The 18737-nt window shown below is 38.0% G+C and overlaps 1 protein-coding gene across 1 annotated transcript in view; it reads left to right on the top strand.

Annotated features, from left to right (window-relative positions):
- Positions 1 to 18737, top strand: part of Skint4l1 (selection and upkeep of intraepithelial T cells 4 like 1) — a 185474-nt gene that overhangs the window by 83646 nt on the left and 83091 nt on the right. The window contains exons 10-12 of the mRNA XM_063261325.1: positions 880 to 942; positions 5854 to 5937; positions 7384 to 7446. Coding sequence (XP_063117395.1) covers positions 880 to 942; positions 5854 to 5937; positions 7384 to 7446 — 210 coding nt within the window. The remainder of the gene's footprint in view (positions 1 to 879; positions 943 to 5853; positions 5938 to 7383; positions 7447 to 18737) is intronic.

The raw sequence follows: 18737 nt of genomic DNA on the forward strand, positions 1-18737 counted from the left end.
TTTCTGTGTCTCTCTTCTTTTGTGTTAGTTGAAATTAGATTACTTTCTTGCACTTTTTGGTGTAGTTTCCCTCCTTGTATGGGAGTTTTCAATCTATTATCTTTTATAGGACTGGGTTTGTGGAAATATGTTGTGTATATTTGGTTTTGTCATGGAATATCTGGCTTTCTTCTTCTGTGTTAATTGAGAGTTTTGCTCAACATAGTAGCCTGGGCTGGCATTTGTGTGCTCCCTTAGGGTCTGTACCACATCTGCCAAGGATATACTGGCTTTCACAGCCTCTAGAGAGAAGTTTGGTGTAATTCTGATAGGTCTGTCTTTATATGTTACTTGACCTTTTCCCCTTCCTTTTTTAATATTCTATCTTTGTTTTGTGCATTTCATGTTTTGACTACTATGTGACAGGAAGAATTTCTTTTCTGGTACAAGTCTCCAGTCTTAAATTCTTGCTGCTTTTATTGTGGGAAATTTAATTATATTCAACGGAATTACAAGCAATGCATCTCTAATGGCAATAGTTGTTCTAGGTATCAATCTGAAAATGATCTACTCTAAGGTATGTTCATTTAATAAGGCAAGTGTTCTCTTTGGCACAATGAGTATAGGTCCAAGAAAGATCCCCAAAGCCTTTTCCTTCAATCAGAAAATGGATTGGGTACATATCTGGAGACTACACAGCACAAAGCACAGGCCATTTGGCTCTTGTAGACTGGAACAAATAAGCAGGCAGAAATATTTCAATGAAGAAATGAAAATCTAATCCATGCTACTGTAGACAGTGCTATTCTAAACTTTCCAATAAATAAACACCATACTCTATCACTGAAAACCTCAAAGATATAATAATAACTAATTGTATTTATGATCTTTTGCTTACAGATGCTATAGAATTGTTGTTGGAAATAATTGAATTGACCGTTCGGGTATCAAGTATGAATCCAGGTATGCTCAAGAAGACTTCAAAGGTGAAATCAAACTGATTATCTGTGAAAAAAATAGAGATTCAATTCAATATAGTTAGTAGGATTGCTTAGTTGGTTCTTTATGTCTTGCTCTAGGCCAATCTGGCCCAGGAAAAATAGGAGTGTTTGGAAGTACGATAAAAAAATAATGTGTTAATGTTTAGCTGTTGTTGATCAGAGTCCAAAATAAGGTTGCAAGTAAAAGTTATTGAAATAAAAGGCTTTGTAGAAATAGGAACTTATGTAACTATGATATGACAGAAACCTTGGTACTCAGAATGGTCACTTTAACAGGTTTATACTCAGTTGATAGGAAGTGGAAAGTTATCAGAGGAAAAAAAAACAAATTGTGCGATGACTTAAATGTATGGGATCAGAAGGTCAAAAGTGAAAGCTAAGGCCTTATGTCACTGACATGCCCATAAAATTATGGGGAAGGGACCTTTTACAAGAGTACAGTACACAGGTTAATAATCCGGTGATCCAAGAGATAGCCCATGAGGAAATTAAAAAATAAATGGTGGATGCTCCATGGGAAGATATTAACATATGTCATCAAAAACAATCCCAGGATTTGCCAATTGTCCAAACACAGGACATAACAGGAACTACAATTCCAAAATTAAAGGGGGTGCCAAGGATGAAATGCCAAGAGGCCTACCCTGAAAACAGTTACCTCCAAAGCCTGTAAGTGTAGATCAATGGCCCTTGAAAAAGGAAATATGATAGGAGCTTGACCATCTGGTACAAGAACAACTAGAGGCTAAATATATAGAATATTCTGCAAATCTCCATAATGCCCTGCTTTGTTTGAAAATGAAGTAGAAAAATTGCAAATATTGACAGATTTAAGAGCTGAGGATAGAGTAATTGAATGAACATATACATTACAACCACAAAATTCCTCTACCTTCTTTATTATCTAATTATGTGATAACAATTAATTTTTAAAATTGCTTTTTTTTGCTATCCCTGTTGCTGAGCATAATAGAGGACATTTTTTTTCTTGTACCTATATATACTAATTCTTAACACATAAAAAGGTATCAGGAGAATGTTCTTCTTTTTGAAATGTTAAATAGTCTAACTCTATGTCAATATATTGTGTACAATAAACACTCTAAATAGCTTATAGATAATTTCCTCAACCTATTAGTTCTAACAAAATGGATGATAGACTGCTGGGTGTTTCTGACACAAATACTTCGGGGACAGCCTTTAAGGAAACACAAATCACTCCACTATGCTGGCTGTGAAGAATTGACATACCTCAATTCAAAGTGATTATTCATGGGAGAGTGTATGATGTCTGTGAACAGATAATCTGAAACATACATGCAAAAATATGGTATATATTCATGGTCATATTGAATCCAGCTAAAATAATAAAATTGTCATTTTTAAGACATAGGGCGAATTCAAAAAACATTAATATTTTAAGTGATGTAATTCAGAACTGCAGATATGATTTTTCACTTTGTGCATTAGAGAGTTTAAATAGATGGTTAGTTCAGAGATTAAGACTGTAAACTTGTGATTTCCCATATTTGGATATAGGGATCAAGTAAGAGCTTTACAAAGGAACCCTCTTTTGGAATAAATGTTTACAACCCAACCCACTGTTAAAACATATTCAATGAGAAAGAATAAGAACACATGGTGACCATAACGGAATATTTAGATCAATACTGATTTTCAGTACCATCACTGAAAAGTCATAGAAATTATAATATTTAGGGAATAGTGTGTATATGAACTGCAGAAAACTGGGAAGACAAGCAAGTAAAAGTGAGTTTTTATGAAGATGCATTGCATAAAGCTATGGGCCATGGAAACACACGGGACAATGTAGGTCTCACAGAACTAAAGAAACAGTAATATAACTATCCATTCAACATGACCCAAGGCAATACACAGACACAAGTATAATGGGCTGCCTCATGGGAGACAAGAAGAACCCTTATGTATCTTCAGCCATGAGTTCCATAATTATCAGATATTGGAAGACAATAGCAAAAACAGATAGGCATCACCAAGTAATTCTGTTATAGAGGAGGTGGTCAGTGCCCAGGTTACAATGTTGATTATCAGTCATTTGCAGAAATTCAAATATAAAGATAATTTGATTCTGGATTGGAATAACATTATTTATGCTGATCCCTACAGTGGGATGTGACCTTTGAGAGGTGGAAAAGACTGACTGATCTGAAAGATTTACATTGTTATTTAGGTTGAGTTCTTAAAAAGCTAATTCGATCAAGTTGGGATATATAAAGGACAGGGTAGATAAAAGGGTCTGCTAGATTCACCAAAAGATGAATGTGACAGCTGGCATGCTAGGGATATTTTCACAGAAATATCAAATACTATATACTAATGAGCTTATAGGAATCTTTAAAGCCTGACAAAGAGTTCTTGGAAAGCCTAGTTGCTAAATGAGCATATTGAAATTATTGAACTTTTCATGGTAAAGTTCAGGAATTCCCTCCTAGCACTTGTGGTGTGTGTTTCTTCAAGGCAAATAAAGATATGAAGTGGAAAGGTTTCATCCATCATCTTTCAGTAGCCAGATAGATTTGATGAAGGAAAGAAGATGTGGAGCAGCTAAGGTAATGTTAGGACCAGTGCAGTAAGATCAGCAAGCTACAACCTCTTGGTCCTTCTTAAGGCCTCTGCAGGAATGAGCAGCACAACATGGAAAAGACTGAGGACTGTCAAGATGCAATAGCAGGAGAGTCCCTGCAGTAACTGCACCCAAAACATTGGAGACTGGAAAACTTACAGAATACAATTGTATTGTGTACAGGCGAATGCATCATCTTTCATGTTCATCCATTTAAATTTGCTTTTCTATTTAAAAATTGATACAAAGTTTGACATTTTTACATGCACTATACACATTTGTCTAATGTTTCCCTGTTAGTGTTCTTTAATGCACATATACCAATTGAATCTTCCTGAAGTGGGCAGTCGTGAGTCTTCTAAGATACTGTCCACCATCTATAAAAGACATCTCACTATGTAAGGAATTCAAAGACCAGGTTTGAGATGGCAGAATTACCTGGAGCAGTCTTCAAAGTTACATGGCAATGGTTAACAAGGTGATGACTTCTTGAAATTTAACTCTCTTGCTATTTAGTCGCCAACTGCTTCTTGCTTCTAGCAATTACCTTTTACTGATAGCAGGAGGGGAAATGAAACTTAGTTACTCTTCTTCTTTTCTCTTTGTTTCTGGGGGCCTCAATGGCCAGGCTAGATCCTTAGTTAGATTTCATTAAGAATTCAAAAGCCAGAAAAAAAAGCAAGAGAATGAAGAAAAGAAAAAAGATGAAGGGAAGGAAGGGGAAAACATAAAGAGGAAAGAAGGAAGGAAATGAAGTAAGGAAGGAAGAAAGCATGAAAGAAGGAAAGAAAGACACAAGGAGACACATAAATACTGGATGAAGGAGATAAGATTACATCACAAATTTATAGTTGCTCATTATTTTTGTATCTAATTGTTAATTGGTCACAATTTTAAAATAATTTGTCTATACAATGAGTTCATAATAAATTTAATAGCCAATATTATATACTATGAGGCCTAAGGTGTTACAGCAGAATTCTTTACATGCCCTTTTCAAGAGACAAATCATCTGCCTTGTGACTCATCGCTTTCAAGTATTGCAGAGATAAACTAATTCAACATTTATTTTCTGTATTTTTTTGTCTACAATAAACTGCCCCATTACTAGCTTAGAACCTTTAGTGACAAGATAGTGGCCTTGTTTCTAATCTAGGAATGTTATATCTGATGCTAATTTATTCCAAGTACTTTTTCTTTTCCTATTATAATTAGCATGAGACCTGTGATGATTGGCAGAGCTCTATCTGCAACATTTATCATATAAGAGGCTTAAGATTACTTGTATCATCATAGAATTTCTTTAAAATTATTATCTGGGTTTATGAATTTAAACTTGATACATTACCACATCAAAATAAACTTCCATGTTGAGTCTGCAGGAAACCTGCCCAATAGGGTAGACTGATACACAGGGATCATCAGGTTATGTAATAGAGGCAGTAAAGGCATAGTAGTAGCAAATAGCAATCATGGGATGAAGTTTCAGTGAACCTTGCATCTCAAAGCACACCAATCACAGCCAGGAAAAATGGTGGGCCATCTCAAGAAACAATTACTACCTTAGATTTTCCCATATGACTTCTGTCATAACTCTAACTCATAAGTGTGTTGTTATAGATTTGCAAAAGCAGCCATGAAAAAGAAAACGATTGGGGTGTTTTTGGCAAGCCGACATTATGGATCTAATAACAAACAAAAAAATCACTGGTAGGATCCAATTAGATAATAGGCCAAAATTTTCAATTTGATGGAGAAACTAACTTTATAGAAAGCCTCTGAAGCCAAGGAAGCCATAAATCCTCACAAAAATACCTAGGCTATTACTATTGTTGTTGGATAAGCCTAAATTAGATTATAAGACACAAGTAAGATGTTGAAAGTAAGAGAGGTTATATGAAAGAAAAGCTTAGAATGGAGCAACGACGAAATAAAAGAGCCACCAAAGTATGAGGCTAAGCAGAAAGAGAAATTCATTATCAATTGACATATGGGAAATGGCCTGGAAAGACAGATATATTCTCTTACAAGACGTAGGGAAGCATTCATTGTTTCTGGTATGTTGTGGGGATATTCTCTGCTTTACTCCAAGGGGAATATTTTGTTTTATTCTTTTCCTCATCAAATGTTTTGTTTCAATGAAAGAGTTGGAAGAATGGCTGATTAGTTTGAAATATTAAGGGTGGAAATAGAGGGATTTGAGAAGCAAAAAATGCCTGAAATGAAAAAAAAACAAATGGGGACACTCAACTTCCTCTTTTCTAAAAGGACTACAGAATATCCAATGGATCAATAGAAATTATCCTTGCTGTTGGAACTGTAAGAAGCATCAGAAAACAAGGATCAAAAACGGTCAGTCTTGGTGACAGAGCTTCCCAAAGGAGGACAAAAAGAAAAGAAATTGGGTTGGAGGGTGGTAACTTGGAGAAACACTGGAAAAGAATGAGGAAAATCTCATAAAACTGCCTGTTTGAAAAGAAAGAGTTAAATTCACCCAAACCATGCCAACAAACTTAAAGGAGGGCCATACTGGGGATACAAGATGATCATCATTTTTCACAGTAGTTGTTTATAATATGCCTACTGATGGTATGCAACAAAGGTATGATGATATGGGAGGGCATCGTATAGAAAGGCTATATATAAGCCTTTTTAAAAGAGGCCACGATTTCGTATAAGGTGAACTTGCCTTAATTAAAACAAACTATAAATAATTGGGTTACCCAAAAGAGAATTAGCTTGGAAAAGATTGGCAATGACAGTACTAGCATTCATCCAGTTTGCATTCACAATGATAAAAATGGCAAAGGAAGAAACTTTGTTTATTGAACCATGAAGTAGAGACAGTAGAATGAAAATACTCAGATAGCAGTTGCTAGGTGAAGGGCAGTACACTGATATCTAAGGTCAGATGCAATTTGAACATGCTAACATAAAAAGGGCAATATTGCTTTACAGATTTAAGAACTCAGGGGAAATGTTCAGGAGGTATGAAAAGCTCTACCTCATTTACAAAGATTATAAATATTCTGGAGAATCCTTCACTTATTAAAAATATTAGTCTCAGCAGTGAACAAAATCACATTAGAACCAAATGCAAGACAGGTTTTGATAGGGACCTTGCTGTTTGCAGATGTGAGTACCTTATGACAAACAAGTTCTAAGACCATTAAAAGCTCAGGCACCACATATGGAGTAGTGGAGAAGGATCCAACTGATATCGGTTCTAATATGTACCATGCTAATATACTAGGTCATCCTATACCTAGAGATCTCAGGTGTCTAAATGCCTGGCAATTTAGTTTTGGAAAACATGGTCATATGCAAAGATATTGTGACAAGCTGCTATAGGTCTCTGGTCTCAAAATTCCTGGTGCATTTACTGTGGGAAATTTTGTCATTTGCAACACAGTTGTGAACAAGGCATCTCTAAGGGTGATGGTTATCCTAGGTACAAATCAGAAAGAACCATACTCTTCAGTGTATGTTCATTTGATGAGGCAAATATTACCATTTGACAAATTAATATATGTCCAATAGAGATACCTAAGGCTTTTTCCTTCCATCAGAAAGTGAAGTGGGTACCAAGCTGGAGGCCACACAGCAAAAAGTGCAGGCAATTTGCCTTTTGCCAGACAAGAAGAAATAAGCAGGCAGAAACACATTAGTGGATAAATGTAAACGTCATGCATGCTATTGCAGGCAATACTGATTTGGAGTTGGTAAATATTTTACTCTATCCCACAAAATTCGATGTTATAAAAATAGGTTATTGAATTTATGACTTTTTGCCAACAGGGACAAAAGAGTTGCAGCGGGAAATAATTGAGTTGATTCATCAAAGTCCCCATGTGAATTTGGGTAAGATCAATGAAGATTTGTAAAGACAATTTAATCCCAAGGTCTGAGAAAATAAGATATATAATTTAATGCATTAAATAATTTAATAAAATTAGTTGGATGGTAGAGTTGCTGATGTATCCCTAGCTCTAGTGCAAAGCTTCACAAAGAGAAAGAATAGGAATGTTTGAATGTAAAGGAAAATATGTTAATTTTCAGCTGGTAATGAACAGAGACCAAAATTAAAATCGTAATTAACAGGTATTGAAATAGGAGGCTTGGTGAAAATTGGAGCTTATATAACTAGGATTGCATGGAAATAATGAAACTCAGAATCACCATTTTAAAAGATTTATATCCCATTCACAGGAAGTAGAAAGTTATCAGAAACAAAAATTGTGCAAGTAGTTAAATATGTGGGACATGAAAGTTTTGTTGATGAGATGCCCATTAATTCATGTAGAAGAGATATTTTTAAAAATGGGCTACACTGATCACTGATTCAGGAATAGCCCATGAGGAAATTTAGGGTGAAATGATGGATGTTATGGGGGAAGGTATATATATATATATATATATATATATATACATATATATATATATATATATATATATATATATATATATATATTCAAAAACAAGCCCAGGCTTTGTGAATTGTCCAATTAAATGACATAAGAGGAACTGTTTCCTAAATTAAAGGAAGAGCTGTGACTGAAATGCAGAGAACACTACCATGAAAATAGGTACCTCACAGCCTGTAGGGGTAAACAATTAGCCTGTGGCAAAGGAAACATGTTATGATCTTGACCGTCTGGTACAAGAGCAACCAGAGGCCAAATGTACAGAGGAGTCTTCCATTCCATGGAAATCCCATGCTTTTGTTATGAAAAAAATTAGCAAAAGTTCAGAATTTTAACAGATTTTAGAACTGAGGAAAGAGTAATTCAATAAATATATGCGCAGCAGCACTGGAATGCCTTTAACTCCTTTACTATCTAATTAATTTATAGTAATTGATTTAAAAGAATGCGTATTTACTATTCCTCTTAGTGAGCAGGATAGAGAAAGGTTTGCTGTATTGCCCCTACTTATATAAAATGCTTAACATGTAGAAATACACCAGGGAAATGTTCTTCTACTGGGAATGTCAAATACTCAATATCAATATTTTGTGCACCAAACGCTCAAAATAATTTTTAGATAATTTTCTTTTTTTTTATTAACTTGAGTATTTCTTATATACATTTCGAGTGTTATTCCCTTTCCCGGTTTCCGGGCAAACATCCCCCTTCCCCCTCCCCTTCTTTATGGGTGTTCCCCTCCCCACCCTCCCCCCATTACCGCCCTCCCCTCAACAATCACGTTCACTGGGGGTTCAGTCTTAGCAGGACCCAGGGCTTCCCGTTCCACTGGTGCTCTTACTAGGATATTCATTGCTACCTATGAGGTCAGAGTCCAGGGTCAGTCCATGTATAGTCTTTAGGTAGTGGCTTAGTCCCTGGAAGCTCTGGTTGCTTGGCATTGTTGTACATATGGGGTCTCGAGCCCCTTCAAGCTCTTCCAGTTCTTTCTCTGATTCCTTCAACGGGAGTCCTATTCTCAATTCAGTGGTTTGCTGTTGGCATACGCCTCTGTGTTTGCTGTATTCTGGCTGTGTCCCTCGAGAGATCTACATCCGGCTCCTGTCGGCCTGCACTTCTTTGCTTCATCCATCTTGTCTAATTGGATGGCTCTATATGCATGGGCCACATGTGGGGCAGGCTCTGAATGGGTGTTCCTTCTGTGTCTGTTTTAATCTTTGCCTCTCTATTCCCTGCCAAGGGTATTCTTGTTCCCCTTTTAAAGAAGGAGTGAAGCATTCACATTTTTTTTTTTGGTTCTTTTTTTCAGAGCTGGGGACCGAACCCATGGCCTTGCGCTTCCTAGGCAAGCGCTCTACCACTGAGCTAAATCCCCAACCCCAGCATTCACATTTTGATCATCCGTCTTGAGTTTCATTTGTTCTAGGCATCTAGGGTAATTCAAGCATTTGGGCTAATAGCCACTTGTCAATGAGTGCATACCATGTGTGTTTTTCTGTGATTGGGTTACCTCACTCAGGATGATATTTTCCAGTTCCGAACATTTGCCTACAAATTTCAAAAAGTCATTGTTTTTGATAGCTGAGTAATATTCCATTGTGTAGATGTACCACATTTTCTGTATCCATTCATCTGTTGAAGGGCATCTGGGTTCTTTCCAGCGTCTGGGTATTATAAATAAGGCTGCGAGGAATAGAGTGGAGCACGTGTCTTTGTTATATGTTGGGGCATCTTTTGGGTATAAGCCCAAGAGAGGTATAGCTGGATCCTCAGGCAGTTCAATGTCCAATTTTCTGAGGAACCTCCAGATGGATTTCCAGAATGGTTTTACCAGTCTGCAATCCCACCAACAATGGAGGAGTGTTCCTCTTTCTCCACATCCTGGCCAGCATCTGCTGTCACCTGAGTTTTTGATCTTAGCCATTCCCACTGGTGTGAGGTGAAATCTCAGGGTTGTTTTGATTTACATTTCCCTTATGACTAAAGATGTTGAACATTTCCTTAGGTGTTTCTCGGCCATTCGGCATTCCTCAGCTGTGAATTCTTTGTTTAGCTCTGAACCCCATTTTTTAAAACGGTTATTTGTCTCCCTGCGGTCTAACTTCTTGAATTCTTTGTATATTTTGGATATAAGGCATTTATCTGTTGTAGGATTGGTAAAGATCTTTTCCCAAACTGTTGGTTGCCATTTTGTCCTAACCACAGTGTCCTTTGCCTTACAGAAACTTTGCAGTTTTATGAGATCCCATTTGTCTATTCTTGATCTTAGAGCATAAGCCATTGGTGTTTTGTTCAGGAAATTTTTTCCAGTGCCCACGTGTTCCAGATGCTTCCCTAGTTTTTCTTCTATTAGTTTGAGTGTATCTGGTTTGATGTGGAGGTCCTTGATCCACTTGGACTTAAACTTTGTACAGGGTGATAAGCATGGATCGATCTGCATTCTTCTACATGTTGACCTCCAATTGAACCAGCACCATTTGCTAAAAATGCTGTCTTTTTTCCATTTGATGGTTTTGGCTCCTTTGTCAAAAATCAAGTGCCCATAGGTGTGTGGGATCATTTCTGGGTCATGAATTCTGTTCCACTGGTCTATCTGTCTGTCTCTGTACCAATACCATGCAGTTTTTATCACTATTGCTCTGTAATACTGCTTGAGTACAGGGATAGTGATTCCCCCTGGAGTCCTTTTATTGTTGAGGATAGTTTTAGCTATCCTGGGTTTTTTGTTATTCCAGATGAATTTGCAAATTGTTCTGTCTAACTCTTTGAAGAATTGGATTGGTATTTTGATGGGGATTGCATTGAATCTGTAGATCACTTTTGGTAAAATGGCCATTTTTACTATATTAATCCTGCCAATCCATGAGCATGGGAGATCTTTCCATCTTCTGAGGACTTCTTCAATTTCTTTCTTCAGAATCTTGAAGTTCTTATTGTACAAATCTTTTACTTGCTTGGTTAAAGTGACACCGAGGTACTTTATATTATTTGGGTCTATTATGAAGGGTGTCGTTTCCCTAATTTCTTTCTCGGCTTGTTTCTCTTTTGTGTAGAGGAAGGCTACTGATTTATTTGAGTTAATTTTATACCAAGCCACTTTCCTAAGGTGTTTATTGGGTTTAGTAGTTCTCTGGTGGAACTTTTGGGATCACTTAAATATACTATCATATCATCTGCAAATAGTGATATTTTGACTTCTTCTTTTCCGATCTGTATCCCCTTGACCTCCTTTTCTTGTCTGATTGCTCTGGCTAGAACTTCAAGAACTATATTGAATAAGTAGGGAGAGAGTGGGCAGCCTTGTCTAGTCCCTGATTTTAGTGGGATTGCTTCAAGTTTCTCTCCATTTAGTTTAATGTTAGCAACTGGTTTGCTGTATATGGCTTTTACTATGTTTAGGTATGGGCCTTGAATTCCTATTCTTTCCAGGACTTTTATCATGAAGGGATATTGAATTTTGTCAAATGCTTTCTCAGCATCTAATGAAATGATCATGTGGTTTTGTTCTTTCAGTTTGTTTATATAATGGATCACGTTGATGGTTTTCTGTATATTAAACCATCCCTGCATTCCTGGGATGAAGCCTACTTGATCATGGAGGATGATTGTTTTGATGTGCTCTTTGATTCTGTTTGCCAGAATTTTATTGAGTATTGAGTATTTTTGCATCGATATTCATAAGGGAAATTGGTCTGAAGTTCTCTTTCTTTTTTGGGTCTGGTTTAGGTATAAGAGTAATTGTGGTTTCATAGAAGGAATTCGGTAGTGCTCCATCTGTTTCAATTTTGTGGAATAGTTTGGATAATATTGGTACATGGTCTTCTATGAAGGTCTGATAGAATTCTGCTCTAAACCTGTCTGGACCTGGGCTCTTTTTGGTTGGGAACCCATTAATGACTGCTTCTATTCCCTTAGGAATTATGGGGTTGTTTAACTGGTTTATCTGTTCCTGATTTAACTTCGGTACCTGGTATCTGTCTAGGAAATTGTCCATTTCCTGCAGATTTTCAAGTTTTGTTGAATATAGGCTTTTATAGTAAGATCTGATGTTTTTTTGAATTACCTCTGAATCTGTAGTTATGTCTCCCTTTTCATTTCTGATTTTGTTAATTTGGACACACTCTCTGTGTCCTCTCGTTAGTCTGGCTAAGGGTTTATCTATCTTGTCGATTTTCTCAAAGAACCAACTTTTGGTTCTGTTGATTCTTTCTATGGTCCTTTTTGTTTCTACTTGGTTGATTTCAGCTCTGAGTTTGATTATTTCCTACCTTCTATTCCTCCTGGGTGTATTTGCTTCTTTTTGTTCTAGAGCTTTTAGGTGTGCTGCCAAGCTGCTCACATATGCTCTTTCCTGTTTCTTTCTGCAGGCACTCAGCGCTATGAGTTTTCCTCTTAGCATAGCTTTCATTGTGTCCCATAAGTTTGGGTATATGTACCTTCATTTTCATTAAATTCTAAAAAGTCTTTAATTTCTTTCTTTATTTCTTCCTTGATCAGGTAATCATTGAGTAGAGCATTGTTCAATTTCCACGTATATGTGGGCATTCTTCCCTTATTTTTATTGAAGACCAGTTTTAGGCCGTGGTGGTCCGATAGCACGCATGGGGTTATTTCTATCTTTCTGTACCTGTTGCGGCCCGTTTTTTGACCAATTATATGGTCAATTTTGGAGAAAGTAGCATGAGGAGCTGAGAAGAAGGTATAACCTTTTGATTTAGGATAGAATGTTCTATAAGTATCTGTTAAGTCCATTTGGCTCATGACTTCTCTTAGTCTGTCTACATCTCTGTTTATTTTCTGTTTCCATGATCTGTCCATTGATGAGAGTGGGGTTTGAAATGTCCTACTATTATTGTGTGAGGTGCAATGTGTGTTTTGAGCTTTAGTAAGGTTTCTTTTACATATGTAGGTACTCTTGTATTTGGGGCATAGATATTTAGGATTGAGAGTTCATCTTGGTGGATTTTTCCTTTGATGAATATGAAGTGTCCTTCCTTACCTTTTTTGATGAATTTTAGTTGAAAATTGATTTTATTTGATATTAGAATGGCTACTCCAGCTTGCTTCTTCTGACCATTTGCTTGGAAAGTTGTTTTCTAGCCTTTCACTCTGAGGTAGTGTCTGTCTTTTTCTCTGAGGTGTGTTTCGTGTATGCAGCAGAATCCAGGGTCCTAGTTGCATATCCAGTATGTTAATCTATGTCTTTTATTGGGAAGTGAGGCCATTGATGTTGAGAGATATTAAGGAATAGTGATTATTGCTTCCTGTTGTTATATTCATATTTGGGTGTGAGGTTATGTTTGTGTGGTTTTCTTCTCTTTGTTTTGTTGCCAAGACGATTTGTTCCTTGCTTCTTCTAGGGTATAGCTTGCTTCCTTATGTTGGGCTTTACCATTTATTATCCTTTGTATTGCTGGATTTGTAGAAAGATATTGTGTAAATTTGGTTTTGTCATGGAATATCTTGGTTTCTCCATCTATGTTAATTGAGAGTTTTGCAGGATAGAGTAACCTGGGCTGGCATTTGTGTTCTCTTAGGGTCTGTATGACATCTGTCCAGGATCTTCTGGCTTTCATAGTTTCTGGCGAAAAGTCTGGTGTAATTCTGATAGGTCTGCCTTTATATGTTACTTGACCTTTTTCCCTTACTGCTTTTAATATTCTTTCTTTATTTTGTGCGTTTGGTGTTTTGACTATTATGTGACGGGAGGTGTTTCTTTTCTGGTCCAATCTATTTGGAGTTCTGTAGGCTTCTTGTATGCCTATGGGTATCTCTTTTTTTAGGTTAAGGAAGTTTTCTTCTATGACTTTGTTGAAGATATTTACTGGTCCTTTGAGTTGGGAGTCTTCACTCTCTTCTATACCTATTATCCTTAGGTTTGATCTTCTCATTGAGTCCTGGATTTCCTGTATGTTTTGGGTCAGTAGCTTTTTCTGCTTTACATTATCTTTGACAGTTGAGTCGATGATTTCTATGGAATCTTCTGCTCCTGAGATTCTCTCTTCCATCTCTTGTATTCTGTTGGTGAAGCTCATATCTACAGCTCCTTGTCTCTTCTTTTGGTTTTCTATATCCAGGGTTGTTTCCATGTGTTCTTTCTTGATTGCTTCTATTTCCATTTTTAATTCCTTCAACTGTTTGATTGTGTTTTCCTGGAATTCTTTCAGGGATTTTTGTGACTCCTCTCTATGGGCTTCTACTTGTTTATTTATGATTTCCTGGAATTCTTTCAGGGATTTTTGCGATTCCTCTCCATAGGCTTCTACTTGTTATCTAAGGGAGTTCTTCACGTCTTTCTTGAAGTCCTCCAGCATCATGATCAAATATGATTTTGAAACTAGATCTTGCTTTTCTGGTGTGTTTGGATATTCCGTGTTTGCTTTGGTGGGAGAATTGGGCTCCGATGATGCTATGTAGTCTTGGTTTCTGTTGCTTGGGTTCCTGCGCTTCCCTCTCACCATCAGATTATCTCTAGTGTTACTTTGTTCTGCTATTTCTGACCGTGGCTAGACTGTAATATATGCCTGTGTGTCAGGAGTGCTGTAGACCTATTTTCCTGTTTTCTTTCAGCCAGTTATGGGGACAGAGTGTTCTGCTTTCGGGCGTGTAGTTTTTCCTATCTACAGGTCTTCAGCTGTTCCTGTGGGCCTGTGTCTGGTGTTCACCAGGCAGATCACTTGCAGCAGAATAGTTGGTCTTCCCTGTGGTCCCGAGGCTCAAGTTTGCTCGTAGGGTGCTGCCTAAGAGCTCTCTGTGGCGGCTTCAACCAGGAAGATCTGTGCTGCCCTTTCCGGGAGCCTCTGTGCACCAGGGTTCCAGATGGCGTTTGGTGTTTTCCTCTGGCGTCAGAGATGTGTGCAGAGTGCAGTCTCTTCTGGTTTCCCAGGCGTGTCTGCCTCTCTGAAGGTTTAGCTCTCCCTCCCATGGGATTTGGGTGCAGAGAACTGTTTATCCGGTCTGTCCCTTCAGGTTCCGGCGGTGTCTCTAGATAATTTTCTTAATCCATTAGTTTTCATCAGATGGATGATATTTTGTTGGCTGCTTCTGAAACAGATAATACAAAGAAAACTACTCCACTATGATGGTTGTGAAATGTTGATATATGTCCATTCAAAGTGGCCATGCCTAGAAGAATATTTGATGTCTGTGAAGAGTTAAGTAGAAAAATGTGCATGTGTTGTGGTAAAACTATATTATTAAAAGGCTGTCTTTGACCCTGCTTGAGGCCCCAACATCTAGATATCTTTCCAGAAACACACATCCCAACTCTATGGAAGCCCAGTGTCTCTGCTGCCACACACTCTCCAAAATTGAATCCTCCACAAGAAAGAATACACAACATAGTAACCTCTGATCCAATTGATAAGGTATAATTGCCCACCTAAACATACAAAGCACTATACACATCCATCCCTTAAGAATATTTGTAACAACCTGTAAATACACTGAGTGGAATCTTAACATCAGCCTCCATGTTCTCTCAGTGGCTTTTCTCCCTTTTCCTCCAGTCTCCCGTCCTTTCTGCTCCACTCTCCTCCTCTTTGCTCAAACGTTTTTCCCACCCATCCTTCCTTCTTGTCAAATGACAGGCCTCATTTTATCTTGTACCTGCCTATATGTATCTCATATGTATGACATCATCCCACATTTTGTCTAATTAAGAAAACTTTTATAAACTGAGTAAACTATTATTGTTTTGTAATTAAAAGCATAAAGTATATCTAACACCCAGTTCAATACTTTATCAGCTAAACAGAACATTTAGTTATCTATTCCAGCTTAAGAAAGGCTTAAAACCAATGTTATATCCTGGTTACCTTGCACAATATCTGATAGCTATCTAATAAAATATGCATTTTCTTTTTTATACATAAAATAATAATCTTTGATTAGATATATCTCTTTATTTATAATTCAAATGTTATTCCCTTTCCTGGTTTCCTGTCCATAGCCCCCATCCCTTCACCCTCCTCCATAGGATGTTCCCCTCTATTCACGCCCTTTAGTGCCCCCTTCTGACATTCCCCTGCACTGGGGGTCCAACGTTGGCAGGACCAAGGTCTTCCCCTTCCACTGATGCCCAAACAAGGCTATTCTCTGCTATATATGAAATTGGAGCCATGGGTCAGTCCATGTATACTCTGGTAGTGGTTTAGTCCCTTGAAGCTCTGTGTGGTTGGCATTGTTGGTCTTATGGGGTTACAAGCCCCTTCAGCTTGTTCAATCCTTCCTTAAATTCCCCCAAAGGGGGACCTGTTCTCAGTTCAGTGGTTTGCTGCTAGCATTGAGCTCTGGATTTGACATGCTCTGGATGTGTCTCTCAAGAGATCTATATCCAGTCCCTTTCAGCATGTACTTTTTAGGTTCACCAATCTTATCTAGTTTTGGCAGCTGTATATATATGGGCCACATGTGGGACAGGCACTGAATGGCCATTCTTTCAGTCTCTGCTCTACACTTTACCTCCATATCACCTCCTATGGCTATTTTTGTTCCCTCTTTTAAGAAGGGATGGGAGCACCTGCATTTTGGTCATACATTTTGTTGAGCTTCCTGTGGTCTGTGGATTGCACCATGGAAATTCGAGCTTTTGGACTAATATCGAATTATCAGTGAGTGAGTACCAAGTGTGTTTTCCTGGGATTGGGTTACCTTACTCATGATGATATTTTCCAGTTCATTCCATTTGCCTATGAATTTAATGAAGTCATTGTTTATGAAAACTGAATAGTACTCCATTGTGTACCACAGTTTTTAACCCATTCCTCTTTTGAAGGACATTTGGGTTCTTTCCACCTTTTGGATATTATAAATAAGGTTGCTATGAATAAAGTGGTACATGTGTTTTTGTTGTATGTTGCAGCATTTTTTGGGTATATGCCCAAGAGAGGTAAAGCTGGGTCCTCACATTGTACAATGTACAATTTTCTGAGGAAACTCCGGACTGATTCGCAGAGAGGTTGTACCGGTTTGCAATCCAAACAACAATGGAGGAATGATCCTCTTTCTTCACATCCTCATAAGCATCTGCTGCAGATTGAGTTTTTGATCTTAGCCATTCTGATTTGTGTGAGGTGATTGTTTGGATTTGCATTTCCTGATGACTAAGGATGTTGAACATTTCCATAGGTGCTTTTCAACCAATTGATATTCCTCAGAAGAGAATGTTTTGTTTAGCTCTTACCCCATATTTAATAGGATTATTTAGCTATCTGGATTCTAAATTCTTGAGTCTTTTGTATATTTTGGATATTAGCCCTCTCTCAGGTGTAGGACTGATAAAGATCTGGTCCCAAAATGTTGCCACCATTTTCTCCTAGTGACAGTGTCCTTTCCTTATAAAAGCTTAACAGTTTTATGAGGTCTTTTTTGTTGATTCTTGATCTTAGAGTATAAGCCATTGGTATTCTGTTTAGGAAATTTTCCACAAAGCCCATGTGTTCAAGACATCCCCCCCTTTTATTCGTTTTTTTTCTTTTTTTTAATCCATCCTTATTAAACTGGGTATTTCTTACATTTCAATTGTTATTGCCTTTCCGGGTTTCCAGATCAACATCCCCCTAACCGCTCTCCCTCCCCTTCTCTATGGGTGTTCCCTTCCCCATCCTGCCCCCATTATTGCCCTTCCTACAACAGTCCTGTTCACTGGGGGCTCAGTCTTTGCAGGAGCAAGGGCTCCCCCTTCCACTGGTGTCCTTACTAGGCTGTTCATTGCTACCTATGCAGTTGGAGCCCAGAGTCAGCCCCTGTATAGTCTTTGGGTAGTGACTTAGTCCCTGGAAGCCCTGGTTGGTTGCCATTGTTATTCATATGGGGTCTCAAGCCCCTTCAAGCTCTTCCTGTCCTTTCTCGGAATCCTTCAACCAGGGTCCCATTCTCAGTTCCATGGAGTGCTGCTAGCATTCGCTTATATTTGCCATATTCTGGCTCTGTCTCTCAGGAGAGATATACATCCAGTTCCTGTCAGCCTACACTTCTTTGCTTCATCCATCTTATCTAGGTGGCTTATCTTGGTGGCTGTATATGTATGGGCCACATGGGGGGCAGGCTCTGAATGGGTGTTCCTTCAGTCTCTGTTCTAAACTTTGCCTCCCTATCCCCTCCCAAGGATATTCTTGTTCCCCTTATAAAGAAAGAGTAAAGCATCCACACTTTGATCATCCTTCTTGAGTTTCATGTGTTCTGAGCGTTTAGGGTAATTCATGCATTTGAGCTAATATCCACTAGTCAATGAATGCATACCATATGTGTTTTTCTGTGATTGGGTTGACCTCGCTCAGTAGGATATTTCCCAGTTCCATCCATTTGCCTATGAATTTCATAAAGTCATTGTTTTTGATAGCTGAGTAGTATTCCATTGTGTAGATGTACCATATTTTCTGGATCCATTCCTCTGTTGAAAGTCATCTGTGTTCTTTCCAGCTTCTGGCTATTATAAATAAGGCTGCTATGAACATAGTGGAGCATGTGTCTTTGTTATATGTTGGGGCATCTTTTGGGTATATGCCCAAGAGAGGTATAGCTGGGTCCTCAGGTAGTTCAATGTCCAATTTTCTGAGGAACCTCCAGACTGATTTCCAGAATGGTTGTACCAGTCTGCAATCCCACCAACAATGGAGGAGTGTTCCTCTTTCTCCGCATCCTGGCCAGCATCTGCTATCACCTGAGTTTTTGATCTTAGCCATTCTGACTGGTGTGAGGTAGAATCTCATGGTTGTTTTGATTTAC

This window comes from Rattus norvegicus, chromosome 5 (genome assembly GCF_036323735.1).
Source record: "Rattus norvegicus strain BN/NHsdMcwi chromosome 5, GRCr8, whole genome shotgun sequence".
Taxonomy (NCBI): Eukaryota; Metazoa; Chordata; class Mammalia; order Rodentia; family Muridae; genus Rattus; species Rattus norvegicus.